Source organism: Puma concolor, chromosome D3 (assembly GCF_028749965.1).
Source record: "Puma concolor isolate L17-30 chromosome D3, mPumCon1.1.hap2, whole genome shotgun sequence".
In the NCBI taxonomy this organism is placed as follows: Eukaryota; Metazoa; Chordata; class Mammalia; order Carnivora; family Felidae; genus Puma; species Puma concolor.
The window spans coordinates 21,779,283-21,800,106 of record NC_141678.1 but is presented as its reverse complement, the minus strand read 5'-3'; the positions used below and the strand labels follow the sequence as shown (position 1 = coordinate 21,800,106).

At 40.4% G+C, this 20,824-nt stretch overlaps 1 protein-coding gene and 1 long non-coding RNA gene across 5 annotated transcripts in view; one reads left to right on the top strand and one right to left on the bottom strand.

The window, feature by feature from the left end:
- Positions 1-236: 236 nt before the first annotated feature.
- EIF4ENIF1 (eukaryotic translation initiation factor 4E nuclear import factor 1) overlaps positions 237-20,824 on the bottom strand; it is a 44,450-nt gene continuing 23,862 nt past the window's right edge. For 2 of the 4 annotated variants that reach the window (XM_086682019.1, XM_086682022.1), the window contains exons 7-19: positions 19,148-19,323; positions 14,072-14,207; positions 13,679-13,858; positions 12,707-12,939; positions 9,781-9,852; positions 9,142-9,325; positions 8,083-8,162; positions 7,612-7,754; positions 4,859-4,943; positions 3,438-3,576; positions 2,007-2,351; positions 1,572-1,736; positions 237-990 (exon numbers count right to left, since the gene is read on the bottom strand). In XM_086682019.1, coding sequence (XP_086538145.1) covers positions 749-990; positions 1,572-1,736; positions 2,007-2,351; positions 3,438-3,576; positions 4,859-4,943; positions 7,612-7,754; positions 8,083-8,162; positions 9,142-9,325; positions 9,781-9,852; positions 12,707-12,939; positions 13,679-13,858; positions 14,072-14,207; positions 19,148-19,323 — 2,180 coding nt within the window. In that variant the 3' untranslated portion in view covers positions 237-748. The remainder of the gene's footprint in view (positions 991-1,571; positions 1,737-2,006; positions 2,352-3,437; positions 3,577-4,858; positions 4,944-7,611; positions 7,755-8,082; positions 8,163-9,141; positions 9,326-9,780; positions 9,853-12,706; positions 12,940-13,678; positions 13,859-14,071; positions 14,208-19,147; positions 19,324-20,824) is intronic. The other 2 variants (XM_086682020.1, XM_086682021.1) reach the window with 2 other exon arrangements.
- On the top strand, positions 2,347-4,737 carry LOC147575399 (uncharacterized). Its single transcript, XR_015242351.1, has 2 exons — positions 2,347-2,503; positions 2,551-4,737. It is a non-coding gene; the product is annotated as an uncharacterized LOC147575399 (long non-coding RNA).

Here is a 20,824-nt window from a genome sequence, read left to right as displayed (position 1 = left end):
CAGGTCATGATCTCGTGGTCTGTGAGTTTGAGCCCTGTGTTGGGCTTTGTGCTGACAGCTCAGAGCCTGGAGCCTGCTTCAGATTCTGTGTTTCTCTCTGTCCCTCCCCTGCTCACACTCTCAAAAATAAACATAAAAATTAAAACTTCAGGTTCCCTAAGGGAACCTACTGAACCTCATAGGTCAGCTGGTGGTAAATGAGAAGGAATGAATTGAAACACAACAGTGCCATTCACTTCATTCACACACTTAGCATATGCAACTTTAATCAACCAAAAGAAAAAGTCCCAAATGTACAAGTGAAAAAAATCCAAACTGTTGACACAGGCTTAACTAATACCAGCTACTTTTATATACAGCTGTATAAGTTCAAAAAAGCTATCCTATATGTATATACAAAAGTTGTTTATACACAAGTCTGTACATAGGGTCTATACATTTATTTCCTTAGAACCCTTAGGTGCCACCTCTTGGTGAAGACACCAACACTTCATTCACATATCTTACAAAAAAAAAGACTATTTCCAGGACTGACAACACTGTGCATCCTATATTCAGACCATGTAGGCTCCATTCAATTGGTTAAGATCCTTCTGTCAATGCAGACCACACCAGGTGCCTGGGCTTCCCTAAACAGCTTTGCACAGAATGCTCCAAAGTAAAAGCCTGTAAATCAACCCAAGATGAAGCAGAATCCTGATCAGGGTACCACCGTAGGTCCAGGCATAGGTGAGCCTGCCTGCCCTGTTCATTGTCGGTATTCCAATTCATCTACACTGATGACTTTGGCAGGCATGGAGGGTAGGGGCTGCTGTAGCACATCTGAGCCAAACCACTTGGCGAGGCCCACTGGGGAGCTGCTCCTCTGGCTGGGGCGGTGCTCCAGCTGAGAGTGCATGTGAGGCAGGCCTGATCGGGTGGGCACATTCTGAGGGTTCGTCTGAACGCTGACACCTGCTGCCTGGGAACCAGAGCCTGGGGGATGAAGAACTATGGGGATAAGAAAGAAGGGTTATCACTCAGCATGTAGGGGAAAGCAGTTCTGTATCAGAACTTGCCTTACTCAAATCCTATTCATAAAACTACAAATAGAATTCTTTACCAGAGGATTTATTATAGGGCTTAACTCCTTTACAAAATACAAGACAGTACCTTGGAAAGCAGGGCTATTCAGAAGTCATCCACATTGAGAAGCCATCCTAAATGGCACGTCCACTACTTACCATGACAAGCAATCATATCATAAAAGTACTAACATTAGATGGGGAGAAGGCATCTACTCTGTACAGTCCCTGTGCTGAACCTCTGTCAGGATTCTCAGCCTCCTCTCTTCAAGAGGCAAAGGACAAAAATGCCAGAGCATCATCAGCTCTCCCATTGTCTTTACAGGGACAGGAGTTCTAAATCCCACAGAAGTGGGTTCGTATTCTGATTATCCCCTTATCCCGATCTTGCTAGGATAAGTTTAAAGAATGAACTGTGTTAATTCATCCCCTCCACTGGAAACTGGTCCAAAAGCTTTAAGCCTCTTCAGCCCATCCCCAGCTCCCCTGGCCCATTCCTGAACCTACCTGAGCGCTGTAGCTGCTGTTGCATCATTGCCAGATGCAGAGGTGTCCCAGGACGAGGGTTTAGGAGAGGGTGACTAGCTGCAGGTAAAGGGTAGAAGGGTTGACCCAGGATTGGGCCTGATATTCCCTGTAAATGAGCCAGGTCCATCCCAGGAGGAAGCACACCTGTTGGACAGGGGGGAAAAAAGTGATGAGAAGTAATCTACCTGGAAATTTTCAAGCTTTGCTGATCTACAAGTTTAACAATGAACAGTGCTTAAGTTAGGTTCCTAATCTTTTAATGGACTAAGGGATAGACTGGATTGGACCCACTGCCCACCAGTTAGATGGAAAAATCTAGCAACATCTTTCTAGAGATAAGAAACAAAAAAACCTCTCATAGTACAGTACTTCATCCATTCTGGCAAATGCTGTCATGCCAGGTCAGAAACTTACCAGCTTGGAGCAAACTTGGAAGATGCTGTGGATGTACTCCCTGGGCCAGCATCCTTTGGACCAACCCTGGGTGAAGCTGGTGAGCAGGCCGAACGATTGGAACATGGGGGACAAGGGGAACTTGGTGGACAGGGCGGAGAAAAGGTGTTCCTGGAACTGGGGATGCCAAGGTGGGTGTTTTTCTCCCAGTTGCTTTAGGTCGATAATCTTGCTCTTTGGTGTAACGGTTGGTCTGAGATAGTGGAGTAGAACATGAAGACCGCTGCAATGTTGACAGTTTGGGATTTGTAGTGGGAGAAGAGTCTCGATCAGCACTGGGCACAGAGTTGGAGGACACTAGGTTCTCTGTAAGGACCCAGACAGAGAATATTTTGGTACTGGCAAACTTCTCCCAAACATGCTGTCTTCCCAACGATCCAGTAAATCTCACTTCTTAGGAAGTTTACAATCTTATTTGATCTTACAAATTCAGAGGATTGTTTCATAGGAAACACCATGTACCTTATGAATAGGCCTAGTCAAGGACACAGGGGTAGTTTGTCAGGGACAGAGCTGGAACAAGACCACAAGTTTTCTAGTCTCCAAATACATTGCTGGAACAGAGTTTACTCTTCTTCTAATCTTCCCAACCCAGGAATAGCTATGGGCAAGTGAATCTGGCTTATGGTCTGGTGGTCTAACTCAGGCACCTTGCTCTGCCTGCCCATATGGTTGTGGTCTGGATCTGTGTGGGAGCTAGTACTATCCTAGATTAACATGCTTTTTTAGCCTAAGGGGAAAGTCAAGTGAAAGTAAAATTATGCAAATCCACTGCAATGGAAATTTAAATTACAGACTAGTGAAGAAATCTGAATTGCCTTTTAGTAGGACAGGATTTTTTTTTTTTTTTTTCAGAAGCTTTCTCACAGGCAAAAAGCTCTCAGACCAAGACTCTAGACTTGTGTAAACCTATTAGAACCACTTCACCATGTCCTTGACAACCCCAACTGTGCAATTCCTAAAAGCCTTGCTCACATTTTCTATACACTTCTAAAAGGCTTTCCACACCTTATTATTCACCCATTGCACAGATTTTGTTGGATACTTAGTCTCTGTAGACCAGAGAGAATCTTTCAGAAGTAAAACTGGTTGTACCATGTTAATTTAATTTGCTGAATGTACTAATAATTCAACTATGAAGCCTCAATAAGTATTCTAAACGAAATCTCATTCTTCGTCCTGCACCACTATTAGATTGGTCAGAATTTCAAGTGGTTAAGCAACCGTGAAGCTGGTTGAACACTTCTCATTGTCAAACACAGAACTGTGTATTCCAAAGCAGGCAGGGGTTTTGTGCAGGGATTTGCAGAAAATCAGGTCAGCTGATTAGCACTCAGGCCCGTGCTCTGTCACATACTCTTAGGCAGTACACCCTCAACAGCTCTGCAGTACCTTCACTGGCCTTCTGAGTGTCCTCTTTACTGTCACCAAGAGCTGCTGCTGCTTTTCCAGATGCTGGCTCCTCCTTGCTTTTCTCTTTGCTCTCATACATCTTACGGATCACTGAGGTAGGGGTGAAGGAAGGAGAAAGCTGCAGAGAAAAACAGTATTAGCACATTCTCTAACTGCCTTTCCTAATCAAGCCAGAGTTAATTGGTCAAACTGAAGAGTCCCCTTACTGGCTACACGTGCAGAGGCCAACTCCAATGTTCTGGTGTTTACCCGCTAGAGGAAAAGAAATAGATGGGCCATATGGGTGGTGTCCCAAGTGCATCATCCCTTGCTCGCATCTCACTTTCACCAAAACCTAGACTTAGCTCTAACACAAAGGTAGTTAAAGCATAGAACTTCAACCTAACCGTCTGTGTCTGTGGTGATAGGGACCTACCTATGCAACCTCTGCTTCAGCCATTTTCCCAGCCTGGGATTAGGCTGAGAACAGGGGAAGAACATGGCCAGAAGTAAACTCTAGAGCAAGAGCCCTGTCAACTGGGAAAGGATAATTCAGAGACAACCTCAGAACCTAAATTCCTCTATAGTCTTAATTATATCCCATCTTAACTTGGCTACCAGGAAATTCACAATTATCTTAATAATCTCCTCAGGCCCTAGGACTCACCATTTGGGGTCATTTTTTTCCTCATCTCTTCACTGCCTATTTTTACTTTGATGATTTTACTGTGCATGTGACTTTTCTCATTAACCCTAAATCCTTGATGGTAGGAGACAGGGCATGAATTATGAACACAAGAGCCCCTTCTAGTAATGCAGAGACCCATTTGGGGTCCTGAAGCAGAGTAATAGTTTTTCCCTTTGTCTATCAGCTTTAACTAGGTGATAAAGATCTTTGGGGGATGAAACTTAAAAAAAAAAAAAAAAAATGCTGGTACATGAATGAGTCAGTGGTAAAACTAGATTTATCGTCATAAAGAAGCAAACTCCTTTGTCCTAGCCTTAATTCATATCACTGAGACCTGAATCTGAATTTGTGAAGTCTCCACTATGTTTCATTGGACTCCTCATGATCCAACCCCATTCACCCCTCCATCTCACCTATCTTTGGCCCCTATCCTCCCCTACTCCCCAATCCAACTGTTCATTTGTTTGAACACACTACATTACCTTATATGTTGTAGATCATACTCCTCTATCTGCTGGAACAAACTTTCCCCAATATAGGGGCTTCCCTAGAATCTTAAGAGTTAGACTATATCCTGAAAGGGGAAGACCTAATAAATAAGCAAGTGTGAAAGACTGAGTCAGTTATTCCTATGGAAGGCACTCAAGGACACTTTGGGGCATAGAGTGATACAACATAGGTACAATTGAACGGAGAAGCCTTGAAGTTGTTCACAAAAGCAAATGTCACTGACCATGCTTGTGATGGAGGCAGCAGGGGCAGGGGAAGAGGAATTCCCTCGGTGCACGGGTGCTGGTGACTTGGTCACTCGTTGTTGCCTGTGAACAAACCAAGTATCAGTATGAGCTCCAAGCTGCTCCAACTCCAAATCCTAACACCACAGAATATTCAAGACCAGCTTAGAACTTTAATATCCTGTTTCCCTCATCCATTTCAATTTCCCAAGCATTTATTAAGTGCCTAATATATGCAAAACCACGTGCTAAGTCCTAAGGGAAGACAAAAGATTAAACATGGTCCTGGGCCTTGCAGGAACTCTTGTCCACTGGGGAGACGCTAACCTAGGGGAAACTAAGGTATGTACATATTAGATACTAATAAGGTGTAATGGGAAAATGAGGTATAGAAGGAGTGACAGACTACTCCTACTGAAGGGACCATGGGAAGGAACTGCATTGAATTGGGTGTGACCAATGAGAAAGCTAGAAGATGGAGAACAATGATTCAGGTAGAAGGATCAGGTATATGGTCTTGGGAATGTAGAGTTATCCAGGGCTGGCATATACTTTACTTATAGACTATGCCAGTGAGGTAGGCTAAGGAGGGCCTTCATTCTGTGGTCCAGGTTGTGCTCCAGAGAGTAGGGAGCAATACTGATCAGCACAGGTCCTGGCACAGAATTGATGCTTCGTAAGACACTGGTTCAAATAGAGGGCCAAGAGCTTCAGCTATTTTAAGACCCAGTTACATGCAGCATTCCCCATCACTCTTGGTCCACACACAAAGTTGATCCCAAGTCTTCCAAATAAAGTTTAAAACAACAGACTTCTCTTTTCTCCCCGTTTTATCCATTCTCCCTTAACTTGGAGAAAACAGATGATGAAGATGTAAACAGGCTGAGAGAAAAATGAATTATATGAGCTCACTGGCTAATGAGAGTTTCACTGCATTTCAGCTGTCAGACCTTGTGCCATGAGGGCCAAAGCCTTAGTGATTCTGGAAATTCCTAAATCATAAAGATGAGAATGCTAAACCATGGCTTCTTTCCAGTCAGTACCAGATAAGCCCCACTGCTGCCACAGAGAATCTGAGCATGACAACAAAGCAGAAACAGATCAGTAGTACTCTGAGTGATCATGAGGAAAACCCCAAGTCTGGTGGTTCTGCACAACCTATCATATATTCCTTCTGATAAACATATTTGTGCTAGAAACTGGGGTAAGTGCTGGCGATCCAGCAATAAACAAAACAGACAAAAAAAAAATCTCTGGCCTCATTACATTCTTTTGTTTGTAGGGCAGAAAAGTTACTATAGGCAGAGAAATAGACAAAACATAAATAGTAACCTGGAATGTGATAAGCACAATAAGAAAAAATAGAGACAAGGAGAAAGGCATATCTGTTAGGGGACATAACTGTATACAGGGTGTTCAGGGAGGGCCTTAGAGGTTGACATTTGATCCAAACAACATAAAGGCTCTACTGACACTGACTTGGGTCTTCATTTTGAGTAACTTGCATTTTAAAAACCTAAGTTTCTGTATCTGTAAAATGCAGTTATTTACACCATCTACCTCAGGATTGTTGCCAAGAGCAAATAAAATTATGGATATCAAAAGTGCTTTGAAAGTCAATTAAATCAAGTCAATGAATTATTAAGAAACTACATTATATTATAGAGAGAAATCCAGTGACGGGTTCAATAGACCAGTCCTGAGATCTCCCTTTAGGGTGAGGGCTACTATATATAGGATGCATTTATGCAAGAATACACAGTACTTACTAAGTCTCAGTGTCTTCTGAAAGGGTCAACATATAAAAACAGATGAAGCAAGACAATGAGACACTGATACAATTTTAAGAAAAATACCAAAACACAAGTACCTCTTAACTACCAAGTATACTGTATGGGCAGGACTTAATGTTTCAGGGATAAACATTTTGGTGATAAAATTGAAGAAATGAAGGTGGCATTTCCTTTTATTTTTCTTCAATTTTTAAAAGTTTATTTTTTTAGTAATCTGTACACCCAACGTGGGGCTTGAACTCATGACCCTGAGATCAAGAGTCACATGCCCCTCCTACTGAGCCAGCCAGGTGCCCCAGTATTTACTTTTAAAGGCTGGATGGGATGACTTCTGAGGGAGGAAAGGGGTATTACTGGGACAGGGCACATAGCTTCTGGGTAGCTAACAAAGGATTTTGTCTTGTAATAAGCTGTACATTTGTTTAATGCAGTTTTCTCTGTTTTATTTTACAACAAAAAACAACAATATTGCTAGCCCTTTCCCCCTAAGTAATGGCTTGTTTTACTACTTGTTGCAAATATCGGAAGGAACAGGAGGAGACTGAAGTCATTAATCATTTGTTAATAGCTTTGATCAACAAACCTTGGATCAACAAACCTGCATCAAAGGACAGTTTGGTAACTCAACAAGGAATCTGTAGGGGAAGAACCTAGGTGGAGTTTTACTAAATTTTCATCATCTAACAATTATAAATAAGGAGCTATATTAGCTAGCTACATTTGTAAAAATGAATCCTTTAAATCAAGAATATAAAAATCTATATATAATGAAAAAAGCCTATGTCCCTGCAGAATTCAATCATATCACTTCCTCTACTGAACACTTGGGAGACAGAATTCTCACCATATATTGCACAATGTAGCAGTGTGTATCACAGAATTTTACTATGGATAACCAATTTGCTAATCTGATGAAAATTAATATGCAAATCCCCACAAGGGCAGGATTAGTAACTTACCTGTTTCTGAATCCGTCTCTGGTTCTGTCCACCTGTGGTTTGCCAAAACCAGGCTGGTAGAAGTTTGCTGCCTGCACCGCAAGGTCATGTGGCAAGGCCAGCCCCTCCAAAGCTGCCTGTTGTAATTCTAGCTGGCTCATCTGCTGAGCAGAAGAGGCAGAGGAAGATCCGAGAAAAATGAGGACAGTCAATGCACTTTCTACAAAGGTCTCTCTTCACTCTTAGAAAGGTATGTTTATGCAGCAGCTGAGAGAAATTAGATACTGCAGACCTGACTAAACTGTGCTGCCACCCACCGAATAAGATTTTAACAAAGTGTGACTTTGTTCACCAATTTTCTGGCCTTCATTGAGCTTGGTTTATAGTTCAAACTCACTTCTAAGCATTGCAACAATTTAATTTTCCATCCCACAGTCAACAAGAAGGATGAAAAACAAGCGAAAAATTGAGTTAGAGAAAGTTCAGACTGACCTGGGCCGTGACTGGGCTCATGGGTTTGCGCATGCCTTGGAATGGATCTCCCAGTACCTGCTGTGGTCCTGGTGTAAAACCTGATGGGAAAGTTGCAGATTCAGTGAATGTCAAGAGAGCACACATCCATTAGAGAGACGTTATCACTAATGCATGCTGCTTCTTACTGAACACCATCTCTTTCAGGGAAGTGGTGACTTCCAGGCTGATGATGTCCCTCTTCTGTAGTCCACACTGGGTGATGTGGACCTTAATCAGAGCATTTAATGATCCAAACTGCTATATTCACATCTTCTCCACTAAGCTTCAGCTCTGTCCCTTCAGAGCTGAGAACTCTCAGAGAGAAGTGCTTTTTACTCAGTGATTTGGCTCCTTATCATGGAAACAGCTGACAACCAGACTCCAGTGCTTTGAGGTTTACATTCTTTCCATTCTATCTTGCGAATTGTGGAAGGCAGATTACAAAAACTTACTCTCAAGGTATGACTGGCAGGGGCCAGAGTGGCCAGCAGCCTCATGTGGTCCAGGGTGAGAGAAAACAATGAGATTTTGCACAACACTTATGTTAGACCGCTTTCTAGAACTGCTTCTTCTATTTACATTCTGTATCAGCCACCAGTGCTCACAGTTAACTGCATACCAACTTCATTAGGTTGGTAGAGAGCCACTAGCCTGACTTCTACTCTATCAAGGAAAAACCTAGTAAGCCAAATTAACTTTTTTGGATTGAATTCCCAAAATAGGGAACAAGACTAAAGAGCTAGATCCAATTTATATAATTGTGATCAATCTTAGGAGAGAAAACTATAATATGAACATATTTATCTAGAAGGGCAGCCAGATAAACTATCTTCCAATTTTGTGCCTCACCATACCCCCCAAAAAAAACATAATAAATTCTCAGATTTCTTTTTAAATTCTTCAAGGATACCCATGAAAAAGACTTTGCCAGTTCTAGGGGACAAGTATAACCTTTGTGGTGGTTTAGGGGAGAATGGACAGACATCTGTGCACAGCAGCATTTACCACCCAGGCGCCCCAATGCACAGCAGCATTTACCAATTGGTGATGGTATTCTAGGACGAAGGTAGTCTGCTGAGGCTGCTCGCGTTTGAAACACCTGTGACATGGGAGGAGAAGGTGCTCTTTGGCCTAATAAAGATGTTGTAGGCTCCAAACTCCCCATAAGGCCACTGAGAAGATTGGAAGAAGCAGGTCTCTGAACTGGTGGACCCAGAAGTTCCTAAAGGCAGAAAAAGTAATCCTTGTGAACAAGCCTATTTCTTTCTCCTAGTCAGAGGCTATGAATTATGGATTAACTTTTGGAAGCCAACGATGAATCTCTCTCATGCTCCACTGAAGGAATTGGCACATGTACATGCAACACATTTCTCTCAGTGTTCAGCTAGCAACATTTGCTTTAAGTTAGTGCTACAAATATAGGTTAGATACTTTAAATTTCTATAGAAACTGCAAACCTGTAAACTGGAAGTCAAGAGCTTTGTCATCTTCAGCCACCTCCCCACCCCACAATGAGATTAACAGTGACACAGAACTATGCCAGGTAGCAACACTGTACCCTCAACTGTCAGACCACATGGATCATTCTCTAAGGCCCAAAGTTGGACCACTACACAAAACCAGTTCAGAGGACTAGTGTTCAGGACTCCGAGGCCATGGTATAAGATGGTGAAGTACCTGCAGGATGTTCTTAGGGACAGGCTGGCCTGGAATCTCAGCAGGGGACATCAAATGGCTTTCAAGGTTTCGCTAAAAAAGTCAAAGGAAAACTTATTTTAACCTTCTTACACAACTTACAGATTAATTGGGGACCACAAGAAAGCATTAAAAACTCCCCAGGGAGTTGGCACTTAAGCAGAATGATGTCAAAAGCACAGAAATCTAAGTTAGATCAACCTGTTCCACTTGCTCATCACACACAGGTCCCAAAGATCTGGAAATGGAAAGAATCTGCACGTGTACATGCAAAGTCCACTCAGAGACCCTCAGATGGTCTTTTCCTCCCTGTGGTAACCCTAGTGCATTTCACTGTCTCTACTACTGTGACCCAAAGAAGAGAAAAAGGAAATGGTGAAATAGAGGAGCACCTAGTAAGAAGCAACAAGAAGGAAATTCTGATAATTTATAGATTTTAATTTTCAAGGCAACCTTTGCTACCCATTATCTTTGAAACAGGATTTATAGACTACAGATGGTAGTTAAAAACCTAGTAAACAACATTAAAAGTTGGCCAGGATTGTTATATTTCAGAGTTTCACATTTCAGGAAATTTAAACTTTAGTATTTTTAATGAGCTGTTACAAAATGGGTCTCATATACAGGACAAAATTCAGATCCTCCACTTCTTGTGCTTTTAATGCAGCAGCAGTCATCCAAATGACATTACCTTCTGCACTTCAGGACATCCTTATGTCCATTTAGCTCTGCCTGAAGTGCTTTCTCTGGTACACAGTTTTCTTTTCTACTAGATGAAGCTGCCAAGGTCCACAGCAATGTCCTCAGGCATGACAAACAACCCAAAGATCTCCAAGTGTTTTATTGTTGGTTTTGGAATTGGGACTGCAGAGGATTTTAATAAGAGATCTCAAGAGTCATTTAATTCCATCTAACAAAAAAGGGCAACTTTATACTACATGGCTTACTGTATTTGGAGGATAGTCTCTACAATTCAATTTGAAATGGAGGTTAGATGGAACCAACATACCCTTTTTTGGTGATGAAACAATATGGTTGAACCTAGACAGATGGACGCGGATAATAGTATATACATAACACACACAGCCATAGTAATTGACTTGATTTTAAAATAGACCATGAGTTAACAACAACATGCAGCTCAAGCAATACGTTGGGATAATACCTGGTGTGCTAAACATTAGTTTCCTTGTTGCTTTCTTTTCTAGGTTAGGTTGAGTTTGTGTTACTTTTTGTGTAGCAACTTGAATTATATCATCCATCCCTTTACACAGGTGTTTGAGGCTCACTCCCTTGGCCAAATATTATTTCAGACCACTGAAACCCCAACATCAAACCAGTTACCCTCACAAGGCAGGGTCAACTGTGTCAATATCAAACCCTAGCATCACATCTGAAACAAAATGTTCAAAAGCATCAGGTAAACTTTTGAATCCTCCTGTTCCCACTTCTTTACTCATTCACACTAAAAGAAGGCACTTAACAAGACTTGACTCAAGCACTTGACTTACAAGCACACAATCACCGAGACACAGATGAACGAGAAAAGTATAGTTTGCGATCTTTTAATCTGGTGCTCATGTGAAAGCATCTGGATCTAGTAATTCTTTGTATGGACGTAACTCTGAAGCAGTTTAAGAGAAAACATTCCCCTATAACTGGCATGGTGTGGTCAGATACAAAGGAATGAGTCTACTTAAGATGATTTCTTCCAGGGGTAATATGTCAGTCCTGGCATTAAGGCCAGGAACAATGGCATCTCTGTTGGAATCTGTCAACTGCTGGTCAGATAAAAAAATTCCCACAATCGATTGCGCCTTCCCTTGGTACAAGGCACGATGAATCAAACAGTTACTAGTACCATGACCAACTTGTAGTTCCCAGAAATGATGATGTTAGAAGAAAACAAGAGGCTGGGGCACCTGGGTGGCTCAGTTAAGTGTCTGACCAGCTCAGGTCATGATCTCACAGTCCGTGAGTTCGAACCCCATGTCGGGCTCTGTGCTGACAGCTCAGAGCCTGGAGCCTGTTTCAGATTCTGTGTCTCCCTCTCTCTCTCTGACCCTCCCCCATTCATGCTCTGTCTCTATCTCAAGGATAAATAAACGTTAAAAAAAAAAAAAAAAAAAGGAAGAAAACAAGAGGCAAAACTCAATTTAATAAATTTGCTGTAACTTAGCAACAAATCTATGTTTACGTTTTTATTGTTCATGTTTGCCCTGCTTCCCTTATCACCTTGTATCATCAAGGGACAGCAATACTGACACAGGCCATGGCTAAGAACCACCGCTAATGTGTTATGACAAAGACCAGTATGCACTATACACCTGCATCTGCTGGCATGCAGTCAGTACCTAACCAACTTCATGCCCCAGGATGGTTTTACATGTCACAGCTTTTTCTAGTTAGTAAATTAACAGAATGCAATGATCTTGAAAAATCCATCTTAGATACTTTACAAGTTATTCATAGCACTGTCAATTGCCTGATCAAGAAAGCAGGTAATTCCCGGTGTATAGGAGTGATTAAAAAACGTAAAAAGAAAGATGTACTGTAAACATATGGTGAATTATTTTGGCTTAAGTAGCTGAATAAATAGGAAACTTTCTCTAGAGTACAATCCAAAAATATTTTTACACCTTTTTTTGGCAATGACTTAAAGTTATATCTGAATTTTTCTATCTTTATAAACTATCACCTATAAAAGATCCATCAACCACAAGCTGCTTTTTCTAGTAACAAATAGCAGTCATAATTAAAGAACACACAAAAGCATCAAGGACCAAATGCCTATTAAAGAACTTCCAACTTAGAATACCATTTTTTTTTAAAGTCCATTTATTATAGGGGGAAGTGGAACAGAAAGAAGGAATAGGAGAAAAGGCTTGGGTTTGTGCCAAATACTTACGCTGACTTTGGGCTGAGAAGGCAAAGTCCCACTTGCCTTCATGGTGCTCACTAGTTTGTTGAACGCGGTCATATCTCCATCTTTTTTGAGTTGTCGATTGCTGGTTACAGCACTCAGGGTCTCCTCTAAGTGTTCTGCCATGAAGGGAGTTGAATTCTTCACTTGCTGGTCCACCTTCAAGCCCTTGAGCCCTGCTTCTACCTCTTCTACTGACAGCACAACTCCTGAATGCGCTGAAACATTGAGAAAATCCAGATTAAGCCAAGTAAGGGAGTATGTGGTAGGAGTTCTCTGGGGCTATCATGATGGTTAAAGTGAAACTTTATTTCACAGTTGAAGTGAGGTTGCCAGAAAAGGTTGATGCCCTAATTGACAAACTGATAACCCTTAAAATCACAGCTGCACAGCGGAAATAAGGCCATAACTATGTACTCAGTACGAAATGGCATAAATAAACCGTAAGTGTTACAATGCTAGAAACGGGAGACCACTTGGGGTGTAATGCTTTAAGACGTGATAAGATCTTTAATGTGCATCTTGCAGAAGGACCTCTCATAATAAGTCTTCTGGAGACTTGTTATCAGGGACAAGAATCCCAGATAGCCTAACATCAGTAAGGTTGCTACCTTCGCTATGGTTATTTTATCATTAAGGTTTTATGTTGAGAGTGCATAACATAAGAAAATGGCAGACTGGGGCAAACGTGTGAGAATCTGCCAAGTTATGCCCAGGAGAACTATAACATTAGCTGGAAGTGTTATGATCAGGATCCAGGTAATAAGGAAGACTTGGATGGAAAGTCTACTGACTACCAGATTCTCAAAGAGGTGGTACTGTTTGATAAAAAGTTTTTTGAAAAACATTAAATAGAACCCACTATCTGACTTTTGATGAAACAGCAGTGTGTTAGAACCAACTGCCTGATATCCACACTTTTTCAAATGCCTAAAGCAGACTCTAATAAACACTTACAGCTCTCCTTAAGCTTTTCTTTATTTGCAGAAAGACTGGAAAGAAGAGGTTTTAAATCCACTTTGGCTTTCTGTAGCATTTCTAAAATATCCACTTTATTTTCAGCATGGTCTTCCAGTGGGATAGGAGCAAAATAATTCCCCGAGTTCTGTCCAGGAGAGAGGATGGCTTGTTCCAGACCTAATATTGCAAGTAAATACATTTATAATCAATTAGTCCCAATAAAACACAGAAACAGATCTTCAACAGTATTAAGAAGGCATAAACTGAAGGGGTTTTTAAGTATCCAGAGAGCCTTTAACCCTAATGGACCCTAACTAATGAAGACAGAATGAATCATTATCAGAGAGAGCTCCAATCTACATTCAAGGTCAGAATCTGAAGCCATTTTACCTGCTAGTCTCTCCAGTTCTTCATGTGGTGTTGACCCGAGACTGCTGGATCGGCTTCCTGATCGGCTCGGGTTAGAGAACCACCTACTGAACCGACTGGCAGAGACTGACCCTTCTCCCAAAACATCTTCTATCATCTAAAGGGAAAGACAAAAGGAGCTAAGATAACAGTTTCTAGGTGAAAGGGACAACAAGGTTCAAATTTTAAGAAAAGATCACTTACTTTGAAGCTTCCTTTGATGCTGCTGACCTGAAGGTAAATACTCTCAGAAATTACGATTTTCAACATCTTTAATTTTTCTTCCCCTCCAAGGTCATTTGAGTAACCCAAAGGTAGGTGTTACTGATCATGTACTTTCTAAGCATATAAAGAAAAATCTCTTGCCATATAATGTGTTTTGGATTTCTATCCTTTGCCTCATTAGAAACTCCACGAACTACTTAATGTTCTCAGAGGACATAGTTTCAAAATCAAAATTACCATAGTAAAGCATTCCATTGCCAAGCTGATGAGTGGTCTTCAACTAAATATTAAGTACAGAGAGATGATGACAGCCCTTACTTCAAACTTCAACTTTCTCAAGGCTGTAATGAACATCAGAAAATTCAACGGTGACAATTTCGGAAGCCAAAAGCTAAAAAGTAGAGCTCACAGAGATCATAATTGCAGTTAAAGTTTAGAATGTGTCAGGATGTGAAAGATTAACTTTTAACTGTCCTCTAATATTGGTTTATTTTTTTAAACGTTTATTTATTTTTGAGAGACAGTGCGCGAGCAGGGGAGAGGCAGAGAGAGAGGGAGACACAGAATCCCAAGCAGGCTCCCAGCTCTGAGCTACCAGCGCAGAGCCCGACGTGGGGGCTCAAACTCCCAAACTGTGATATCATGACCTGAGCTGAAGTCGGAAGCTTAACTGACTGAGCCACCCAGGTCCCCTTGTCGGCATGAATTTAATAGGGAGTTTGCAGGTGTTTGTTTTCTTTTAACCCCAATCTCAACAGTTTTCAGTTTAGTAAGAACAATTAAATAATGCATTATAATCAGAAATAATTTCTCAACACTATTTCATAATAATTTCCATGATCAATCCTTCTTAAAAACTAGATTGAAGCATTAAAAAAATGCATATTTTAATTCTACGCTATCATAAATCCAGTTAAATATCCAAATTGATCTTTATGCAGTGTTCTTATCAATATTTAGAAAAGACAAGGTAAAGCAAATGTCAATCCAAAAAATGAGGCACATCCTTGAAAGTAAGGCATAAACTTTCATTTCTATACCAATGATAAAGAGAAAACAGGTTTTCCCCAAAACTGGTACACGGATGGCAAAGTTAGTGACTCTGTTTCATCTAATGCCTGGAACTCCCAATTTCCAAAGTGCAGCAACAGCAGGTTAGATTCTTTTATTCTCACCTGGGAGAATTTCCTCATAATGTACCCAAACTAAGCCACAGAGTACTTCTCTTGAACACAAGAATGAAGGATTTTAACTCATGACATTTATTATTTGTGGCACTTCTATTTTCTGATTCAATTTCAATCACACTTCACTTGTAAGACTCACACACCTTCAATATTAATGCTGTCAAGTGTAAATTTTTTGCAATAATTAAAATATAAGAGAAACATTATTAAATATCAATTCACTGAAAAATTGAAAATTTTATCGAAAGTATAACCATGTCAGTGACAAATAGGATTTTAAAACTAAAAGCTATAGCCATTAAAAATGTTATAATGTTGAAGAGTTTGACATTTTATAACTAGCAAAAATCTCTTTGCATTTTAATCCTTTTATTTCCTCTGACCATAGTGTATAGGAAAAAGGTCAGAAAATACACAGGAAGAACATGAAAAAGGACATGAATATAAAGTAATTGGACATTTTCTAAAGATATGACAGTAAGTGTTGAGAAAGTCATTTCCTTCCATACTTCGATCAATGACCAACTTTGTTTCTGTTAGAGTGGTTTTATTATAGCTAAAACATAAAAAGTAGAAACAAAGTTACTCATTCAATTAACTTTTATTTATTAAGTAGGCTCCATGCTCAAGGTGGGGCTTGAACTCATGACCCTGAGATGAGAGTCATGTGCTCTACGGACCGAGCCAGCCAGGCACCCCTGACACTAAGTTACTCTTACACACATTTATTGGAAATTCCACTTTCAGGAAAGTAAAGCATTTTAAACCCCAAAGGAATCCTGAGAGGATTCATCTAGGCAGTCATTATTACCACACAGCAAACAAGGATGATCCAGCAGTAGTTAGATTTCCTGCACCTTGGTACAGGAAATGGAGAGCTGGACCCACTGCTCTGACTTCTTGGTTAAGACATCCTCTGTGAACATTCTTGTCAGCTATCAGCTGTTCAAGAAGAGGAGCCTATAAATGTAATCTGGTAGATTTCATCTGCTTTTTCTAGATTTTTAATAACCTTTCAAAGTAACTTATGACTGTTAGTCTGGTCCTTCAAACAAAAGTCATTTGAGAAGTCTTATCTTAGGATTCGTATTATTCTGATCAGATACTGTAAAATATTTTCTTTGATAAAAGCTAGTCATTGTCAATGACTAGTAAATGATTAACATTTTTCTTTTAGTACCTTCCACTTTTATGGAAATTTCTATATTTTTGTATTTGTTTCACTCTAGTTTGACTTTGGGGATTTGCAATTAATGTACCTAAGGCTATACCTTTTCTTCTGAGCATACTTCTGATCACACCACCAAGGGTTTTGTGTGTCATGGTCCTTGTTCATCACTCTAAATCATTTACGATTTCCACTTTGATTTCCTTTTTCTTCATTCAACATACATAAGCACCTGTTACATGTCAGGCCCTATAGTAATAGTTGCATCATATCTAAAACAAACTTATTTTTAATTATTTAACTGAAATTACTTGCACATGTGATCCAAATTTTCAGTTTGCATAGATTTTTATGACTTTCAACTTCTAATGTGATGTAATCCCAGTAAATATAGCCTACAAATACAGGTATAATTCTATTTTTATCTATTAATACCTAACACTGGTAGAGCTTACTAAGTGCCATGCACTACTTCAAGCACTTTATATAACACTTGTCAACTGATGCTCAAATCCCATATAGTTCTTATTTTTCCGAATTGGTCATTTAATGAGCAAATATTAGAGTTATACAGCATAATCAGTATTTTCAACTGATCCCAGTTTTGCTTTTAAGTGAACCTATAGAATATACACCTTAATGAGCAGGACTTTCATGAAAAACATGGAGACCTCTTAGCCTAGTAGCAACTACTGCTCAGCTTTAGCCAAATTTTGGTTGAGGGTGAGGGCCAAATATAGTGTGAAGTTCCTATTCCTCCTTTTATACTTTAGAGGCAGTATAGTTATGGTGAACTGAAAACAAAGACTCTTAACTGAAACTGCATGAATCAAAATTCAGTTTCTACCACTTACTACATGTGTGACTTTGGGCAAGTTATTTAAACCTGTGCCTGTTTCTTCATCTGTAAAATGGAAACTGTAGTAATTAATTTATAAGGGTTTTGTGAGGATTAAATGACTTATTGTGTGTAAAGCCTATAACAATCAGCACTCTATGCGTGTTACCTATTATCAGGTTTAGTTTTGGATTCTTCTTCTACGTAGGCACACGCGTTAAGCTTCACAGGTGCTCACATTTGGAGCCATAATACGCCTATAAATTTTTACCTTTTGCTGTGAAAACTTTTTATAGTAAGATTTCCACCTAAGAGAGTGAAGGGGGGGGATGGGGAAGCCACTAACATCCCCTCAAAAGCTAAGAATTTTACACCAAAAAAATTAAGCTCACATCTGAATGCAACATTTCTGCTCACAGTGAGCCAAAGGACTACTACTGACTGGCTGACTGTAAGTGAGAACCAAACACACAGTTACCTGAAGAGTGCTCTAGACAAGTGTGTTCTTGGACCACATGGAGGTAAGTTGAGAGAATGAAAGTAAATGCTTAGAAACTGCAGCAATTTGGCACTGCTGTGACTTTTGTACTTTATACTCAAGTATTGGTTCTCAATGGACTGAAAATAGAACCTGGCCCCTCACCACAGAGAATTTAAGAGGTACTGTCCTAGAACTCACCTGCAGCCCCATACCTATTAGTGCTAGGCAGTGTCTGCTCACCTGTTCCAGGTGGCCATCTTTTGAGGACTGGGACCACAAATGACAAAGGAGACAAGCCAATATTGCCTGTTCTGTCACACCCAGTTCTCTCTGCTCATGGGATAATCAAATAAGGAGCCATCACAGTTAGGAAGTACAGTCATTTAAATTCCATGAATCACCAATTTTAAAGGACAGGTCAAATGTATTTGCTATTGTAAATGGGACCTCTAGAACATACAGATGCTTTTGGGCAAATGTTTTTAAAATTCTGTTTCATCATGGTTCTCTGCACTCTTTCAACAACCACAGAACAACTTCATTTCTGTGTGCACAGGTCAGAGTGCTATCTTTTCTCCAATTTGTTGAGGCTATAGTAATCCCTAAATGACCAAAGGGGCGAGGAGCAAAGGCAGCAGCAAGTGAGGATTTGGGATGCTTACTGATTCTACTTTGAAAGTTGAGAAAAACTGGACCTCAGTAGTTTAACAGCAACACTGAAAGTATTCCAAGTTGCTTTTCATTGAAGATTTTCAAAACCATCACACCACAAAGTTACCACCTAACAAGTCAACCTTACCCAAGGAATGTACATCAGCATGATACTAATCACCAATTATAAAAATCCACCTCTGCAGCAAGTCTAACAAACACTTAACTACCTAAAAATAAAAGCAATGTTCTTAACATCTAAAGATTTCTTACTTCAATGCTACCAGACTAGAAAAAGAGGTAAGTGGTACAGAATTCTCAACTTGGTCATTTCCACTCAGACTCCCAAAACAAAGCCACAAAAACTCAAATAATATTTAAGAATAAAAGCCAAAATTCCCAAAACATCTACCAAAACAATACTTTAAAAAGAGGTATCTGAGATACTTAGGTCAAATTTAACCATACAGTTGCTCCATCTCATTTATAAGCGTGCTGCTACACTCACCGAAGCCAAGCATGGCACCTTATCAAGGTTAAAGAACTCATTAAAGTCAAATTCTCCTGGGGACTGCTCAGGCAAGACGGCGTCCCTTGGCACTTCCTGATCAGCAGCAGGCTCCTGTGCCAGGATGACCTCCACCTCATCCTCTTCGGCCACTCCTCCATTGCACTCGACTATGCCTGAAAGCAAAACCAGGACAAAAACAGACTTGATCAAGTGAACTGCTCTAGACTTATTCTGTGGCCTCAGCCATCATCACACATGCAAAAGAGCCATAGCTAACTTTAAAGACAGACCTTAGGTGCCGATATAGCATTTACAACAGTAAAACCATTCGCTTCCTATGGGAGCTAGGAAAAAAGCCCTAGTAACAGGCCAGAACACCAACACAATGCAGGAAAGATTATGGTCCCTCCACCACCCATTCTTCAAGTTTTCCGTAATGCAGCAGGTTCTATTTCTAATGGGATTTTTTTTTTTTAAAGATAGTTTTTTGCAAGTCTCTTGCTGCTTAAAAATGGAACCAAATTAATTTGGCTCTGCCTTCACCCACATAATCTATACCACTGCTTTAAGTCAGGGTTCAACAATCTAAGGTATTTATGTGAAATCTGGCATGAGGGCAATTTTCACTTGCCTACAGGTTGGTTGTAGCTCATCCTTCAAGGCAAACCTCAAATGGTACCTCTTCTGGGAAGGCTGACCTGCCTACCTATATTTACCCTGCCCAGAAACATTAATCACTGCCTTCTCTATAATCCTTGTGTTGTCTCTCAAAGTGTCTACTGATACCGACCTTCCTGAAGGCAGGTAATCTGCTCTAATCAGTTTCGTCTTACTCTCAAGTGCCTGGTATATCTAAAACTTAGTATTGTTTGGTTGTTGTTATTAGGATAAGAAGGTAAGGGTCTAAATGAAGCTACCAAGTGTTAAAATTTGAGGAATCTAGTATTTCGTTTTAGCTGGGATATGGGTAAAAGGCAAAATACTTAGGATAAAAAATTTTTCTTCTTTTAAAGAAGTGCCCTGAGATATACTAGACATTCAACTTTTTAAAAAATATTTACTTATTTTGAGAAAGGGAGCATGAGTGGAGTAGGGGCAGAGAGAGGGGGAGAGAGAGAGAATCCCAAGCAGGCTCCATGCTGCCAGTGCAGAGCCCAATGTGGGGCTCAATCTCACCAACTGTGAGATCATGATCTGAGCCAAAATGAGTCAGATGCTTAACCAACTGAGCCACCCAGGTGCCCCTAGACATTCAAGTTGTTTTTTTTTTTTAACATTTATTTTTGAGACTCAGAGACAGAGCACGAGCAGGGGAGGGGCAGAGAGAGAGGGAGACACAGAATGTGAAGCAGGCTCCAAGCTCTCAGCTGTCTGCACAGAGCCCGAAGTGGGGCTCAGACTCACGAACCATGAGATCATGACCTGAGCCAAAGTCAGACGCTTAACCGACTGAGCCACCCAGGCGCCCCATCAAACTTTTTAGTTTGAAGGACAGAACTCCCAAAGCCCCATGCTGCAAAAGTACCAATGTAAGAACTGCCTGTACTTTCAAGATCTACAGCAGACACAAAGTCTTCCCATTAAAAAAAAAAAAAGGTGCCAAATCTTGGACCCATCCCTTCTCAAAAGTCCCTAATAGTTACCTCAGTCTTGTTATTAATCAGACCAAGAGAC